The sequence below is a fragment of the Betta splendens genome, chromosome 7 (genome assembly GCF_900634795.4).
Source record: "Betta splendens chromosome 7, fBetSpl5.4, whole genome shotgun sequence".
Classification (NCBI taxonomy): Eukaryota; Metazoa; Chordata; class Actinopteri; order Anabantiformes; family Osphronemidae; genus Betta; species Betta splendens.
The window spans coordinates 2,881,115-2,887,153 of record NC_040887.2 but is presented as its reverse complement, the minus strand read 5'-3'; the positions used below and the strand labels follow the sequence as shown (position 1 = coordinate 2,887,153).

The window sequence follows — 6,039 nt, the reverse complement described above, 5'->3', positions numbered from 1 at the left end:
TCGCTTGTAAAGAGTTTAAAAGCGGAAGCAGGTCGCTGTAGAAGCCGTATTGATGTCGGGGAAGCCCACTGGCGCTTTCTGTTCAAACATATGAGAGGACCGACCTGCAGACGCGGTGCCAGGATTCCCACTCTTCCTGTTTCTCCTGACTTTGTGGAATTTTACTCCCAGTGCTCGTCTCACACGCCCCGCACCTCACCGCAGATACCTGCCTCAGCAAAACTAGAGACGAGACTTTCCAGGCATTTGAAGAGTTTTCATCCCTTATCACTCTTCACGCTTTAACTATCTCGCATTCACAGAATCTCGCTTTCTAGCGCAGGAAATTCAAATCAGGAACAAATCTCATTGAACCTGGTCAAAAATAGTACAAAGACGAAACTTCAGATGTGAGTGTTACAGGGTCTTGACTCACAGTATGTAAAATCAATGACATCACAAAGACCCCTGACTTATATTAGTGGACTGTTCCAGTGATAACCTGTCCACAGGTGTCGTGAGCCTAAAGTTCAGAGAGGCTGTGATTGAACCACCGCTTCTATCAGGCTGCGGTGGACGAGGGAGTTTAAAACACACTGTAGGAAACAAAAGGCTGATTAAGGGGCGTCTAGGGGAGAGTGATGATGCGACACACTTCCAAAACGAGCCGCAGTCCCCACACCTCTCACTCTGTGCCTCTGGGCACATGTAGCCTTAATTGCTGCCTCCATAGAGCCTGCAGACTCCACACACACTATCTATCGCTCGCATCAAAGAAACCTCACTCTGAACTTTATGAAATTTTTATTCATTGTGTTCACTTCTCTTCCTTTCCCCCTCCCCTTCTCTTCCGTATTCCCCATCTTGGTCCCCCTCCCCCGCCTTTTTAAAATAATTTTTCTTAGCTCCGCCACCAAACAGACAAGAAAGACTTCTGCCATGTTTTTCGGCTCGACTTCCTTCCTGCCCAGAAGCGCTCGAGTATCTCGTTAGCTCCAACGTCTCCCCTCCATCCGCCAGGAGCAAAACGCTGCTCGGGAGGGGAAATAAAGAGAAGAAAAGGGGAGCTGCATCAAGAAGTTTGGCGGGTGAGACTCTCCGCAGAGCTACTGTAGGTGAGAGCCACAGCGTTTAGCTACAGTAATTACAAATACCAGGAGCACACAGAGGAAATAATACAGATGAGAGGATTTTCTCTCCCTGTGGACAATGTACACCGAAGGGCCTGTTTCATCATAAAATACCAGTACATGCAAAGTCTTGGTGTGACATAGCCCTGCCTTGATTTCTAATACACGAACAAAGGTTTGTAGAAACGTTGCCTTATTTAATATGTTCCACAATTACTTCCACTGACTGACACGCTCTTCTCTCCTAATTATGACAACTGAACAAATCCAGAGTTTCCACTGATGCACCCTGGACATCACCGCTCTGTTAACTTCTGGTTCTTACACACACACACACACACACACACACACACACACACACACACACACACACACACAGGTCATCCATCAAAGCAGCGAGTGTTGTTTCTTCCCCCACACATCTCATACACACAGGTATAAATCACTGTGTCTGATTTCATGGGCCAGGGTTTAAATAATTAAAGAGCTTTAATTTATCAGGATTTAGCACCTGCTGACAGTAGGGCTGACAAAAGAGAATGTGAGATATATTGTGGAAAAAAAGAGGTCATTATACATTAGAAACACATACAAAATTACACATTTTACTAGAGAAAACCAAACATCCAGGCCTAACAGGCACCAAAGACTCAACGTGAAAAGGCATTAAGGTTCTGCTCTAGAGCTACTTGATCTGGGTGTGTTCATTTTTTGACTAATGATAGGAGACAAATGCATGTTAACGACGTGGCCATTTGTTCTACTCTATGTATTTGTGGCAATAACATATGGGTATAACACACAATTCATTTTAAGTCTGGAAATAAAAACATCCAATAAAAAAACAAAGTCAAACTGATCTTTTTGTTTCTTCACATGCTGTAATTTTTAACAGCATACAAATGACTGTTTATTGTTTCTCTTTTTTTTTTTTTTAGGACTGTTGGTACTGAACTGATGGTGAAGACACATGAAAACCAGACACTGGGTATGAAAAAACACACAACAGCAAAGTACATTTAAAGCTTATATCACGTCTGTATATAAATGTCGGTGTTATTCTGGTAAAACATTGACAACTTCATTTCTAATGACTGGTGAAATTTCAGTGGATATGCATACGAACAAAAAAAGCTGGACAGTAACACACATAAAGCACATTAACAGAATGAAATCCATCTTTAATTACGCCTGACAACAGCGCCTTTCTAGTGTAAGGGCCATCAGAGACTGATGGGACTCTACTGCCCTCCTATGGCCATGAACGTGCTAAGAAATTTACAAAACAGATTCTCAAAGTAAACCACATAACAAACCAATTATTAAACACTGGTGAGCTCCTATTTGCATCTTTTGGTTCACTGAATGAACTATTAGCCCTATGAGTTTTGGAAGTCAGAAACAGGATCTACCAGCAGGCACAAAGACATAAGGGAGAAACATTATGATAAAGCAAACAGCCGTCTGTGGCTTTGTTTGACCCTCATATTATTAATTCTTTCAAGTAGATCTCTGAAAACACACACACACACACACACACACACACACACACACACACACACACACACACACACACACACACACACACACACACACACACCCACACACGCACACACACACACACGCACGCACACACGCACGCACACACGCACGCACACACGCACGCACACACGCACGCACACGCACACACACGCGCACACACACGCGCACACACACGCGCACACACACGCGCACACACACAGGCGTACATTTTAACCAGAAAACAGCATAAAATTAAAAATGCTAACAAACTCAAAAAACAAACAGCACAACATCTTCTCATCTCTTTTGAAGGTATTCATGCATTGTTGCTATTGAGTACATTATTACATTATTATATATTACTTTTTACATTACTTGACTGAGACTTCACTTTGTAAAGTTCTGCTGGCAATAGGTAGCCACCTAGTGGTCAAACCCTCTCATAACATCAACTATTGACAACAGGGAGTTTACAACTTAGATTTCTGGCTGTATGACACAGTGTCATCAATGACAGCTTAGTAAATATTTAACAGACTAAAGTCTACAGACTCAGTTGGGGGGGAGATAAGCGATTATCACACCAGAAACACAAAATGTAAATCAGACAGAACAATATGCTTTTTACCATATTGTGTGATTTATTTTCTGAATAATAAACCTATATAGAATAGTTACATTACCAATTCCCTTGTGAAAGTGATCACCCATAGTACCACCATCCTCATGATAGGTGAATGAGAATACAGTATGTCGCTCTGTCCTCTGAAAACTCTGAGATGTCATAATCTCCCCTTCATGGCGCTGCGTGTCTCCCCGTACTTCAGTTGTCCAAAAGGGATCGCTGTAGAGCCTCCTGGATCATTGTGTGCTCATCTGTGGAGTAGTCCTAAGAAAACATGGGACGAGCAGCAGAGAAATAACTAAGATGAGTTAAGTGGTCAATGCAACAGAAGAGCAGCTGGTCGTGATAGTTCGTAGAGCTGTGACTTACAACAAAGGTGTCATAGGAGAAGGTGTGTCTGATCTTCAGGTGCTGGAAAAAGTCAGCACTCCTGTAGTTTGGATCCCCCCAAGGCATTGAGGCACAGATGGGGCACACCTATAGAAGAGTGCAAACTTTATGAGAATACATTAACAAAGGTTAAACCACTACTTTACTCACAATATAATGGAGACTTTCTTTACCACTTGGCGTGCGTCTCGAGCATGCTGGGAAGTGCAATGTTCAACTAGGCCGTCCTGATCGAAGTTCTGGCAGTTGCAGTATGGGCAGGTGAATGTGTAGCGGTTTGGCACCGGACTGTTCAGGAGCACAACAACAGGATTTCATTTCTACAGGCTGTATTTGTGCATTTGTCCTAGTTGATTCTTAGACTGAGAAAAAATATGAAATTAGAATGTGTGAATAATGCTGATATTATAAACCCTTAGTGTAAATAATTTTCCCAAGGGGATCCGTCAACTTGGAGGACAATCTCATTTACACCGAACTGCAATCATGTGTGCTTGTTATGTAGATATTATTCAATTTTTTCCATTCCATTTCTATTATTATTAATGTTGTTGTTATTATGTAGTTATTTACCTTATGAGGGCTGGCTGACTCTGTGCGGTGGTTCTCACTCCCTCCTCAATGTAATCCTGGTATTTTGGACAGGCAGCTGTGTGGCTTCTCATCAAATAAAGGCCAACCTGTAAGAACATAACAACCACATCAGTTAGTGTTAATGCATAATTCATTTTCTGTGGATATGGAGGCTTTCAGTTTTTTTTGTTATTTTCAAAACCTTCCATATAAAGATCTCTTTGAATTCCGTTTGTAGTTTAGCATCATGTTTTCTTGCTCTCTAAGTTCAGCAGCATCAATACACACCTGAGCCCCACATCCCTTGCAGGCAGCCACTGACGAGTGGAGGAGAGCCTCTAGATCAGCAGCTTTAGTCCAGTTGGTCAGTGTGGCGCGACATACAGCACAAACAGGCTTCTGTGGACGCAAGCACTCTTGCAGACAACTCTGGCAGAACCTGGAAGAGTAATGAAAACATGAGCATGATGAGGGACTTTATGTCGCAGAGAGCAGCATTAACTAGGACTGCAGCTGTGTTGTTTTAAAACACGCTGTGGTTGATGTGGCACATCTGCTCCGTGTTTACTCTGTCACGGTGAATCCTGGGATCAGGGTTTCACTGCTGGTGGCTTTTATTAGTAGTACGCACGTACACAGGCAACATTCACTGAGGTGAACCAGCGCTCCAGAACTGAAGGTTTCCCATACCAGGATTGGTTAATGCCAATATAAGGCTTCAGTTAACACTTCATCCTGACATTTACTGTATCATGTTCCTGTATCGTGGACCAGAGTGTTCTGATATTAGGATTACATAGAATTATGCACAATCAAAACCTGATCGTAACCAAGAAACACATGCATGTGATCAGTTGAGACCTCTGAGACTCATAATCGAAAACACAGAGACACGGTTGACGGATAACTGGCTTACAGGGGATCTTCCTGTAAATCGGATGGAAAGTCCCACCTCAAGAGGGCGTAGGGACTTGTAGTCCTTTGAAGGGGTTTGGTGAGCCCAAGAAACAGCCGTGTACTACAACTCCCAAGCGAGGCCTCCTCTTTGATGTAAACAAAAGTGAAACTGACTTAACAAGCTTGCACTGGCTTTACCAAATATTCACCTGACAAAACAGATGCACAGCATCAGAACTAAAGCAGAGACGCGAGCGGTCGACGTGTTGTGAGTCTGTGTCAGGCCGGAAGCGAGACGCGTTTAAAAACAACCCTTTCCCACCATTGTTTTCACCTCGTACCATTGCATCGGCGCCGCTTCACCATAAGGAGCGGAAATACTCACGTATGTCCACATTGTGTTTTTACGGGACTGTCGAAGATTTCGAGGCACACCGGACAGACGAATTCTGACACGTCACTGCTCCCATCAGAGGCGGCTTTCTTCAGCTGTGTGGCGCTAAACGCTCCGAGCATCGCCATTTCTTTTCTTCACCGAGTCGGTCTCCACCACCAACCGTCCCCGTCCTACGTCACCGCTCCTGCTTCTTTTTTAGATGCGGGGGCGGAGCCTCCGCTGACAGGTCAACACGTGACACCACACAACAACTTAGTGTGTTCAAAGCGGTTTATCAAAGTAATAGCATTTTTTTCTGAATCTGTGCTGTCTGGAAGCCGTTGTTGTCCTTAAACTGTGTAGTCCGAATATAGAGTTTTGAGATCGATGAAACGTATTGTGCAGAAGTAATATAAAATTTGGCATTTAAAATAAATAATAAAGTCTGTAGACTACGTGTAATGCTAAAGATCAGTGTGCAGATTCCAGGACTCAAGTACTGTTTCATTTTCGCCCTCAGCTTGTCCTGCAACTCTGCAGGTCTCTCT

General features: G+C 43.4%; 1 protein-coding gene across 1 annotated transcript; it reads right to left on the bottom strand.

Annotated features, from left to right (window-relative positions):
* Nucleotides 1-1,968: 1,968 nt before the first annotated feature.
* rnf114 (ring finger protein 114) lies at nt 1,969-5,702 on the bottom strand. Its single transcript, XM_029156988.3, has 6 exons — nt 5,501-5,702; nt 4,507-4,657; nt 4,219-4,325; nt 3,819-3,933; nt 3,625-3,732; nt 1,969-3,519 (listed from the first exon to the last, which is right to left on the bottom strand). The coding sequence occupies exons 1-6, from the start codon at nt 5,635-5,637 to the stop codon at nt 3,454-3,456; spliced, it is 684 nt and encodes a 227-aa protein (XP_029012821.1). The 5' UTR covers nt 5,638-5,702; the 3' UTR covers nt 1,969-3,453.
* Nucleotides 5,703-6,039: the final 337 nt, after the last annotated feature.

Coding starts and splice junctions, on each gene's coding strand:
- rnf114 (XM_029156988.3), bottom strand. CDS start 5,637: ATGGCGATGCTCGGAGCGTTTAGCGCCACACAGCTGAAGAAAGCCGCC. Junction 4,658..5,500: donor AAAACACAATGTGGACATAC/GTGAGTATTTCC, acceptor TTACTCTTCCAG/GTTCTGCCAGAGTTGTCTGC. Junction 3,733..3,818: donor CTCGAGACGCACGCCAAGTG/GTAAAGAAAGTC, acceptor ACTCTTCTATAG/GTGTGCCCCATCTGTGCCTC.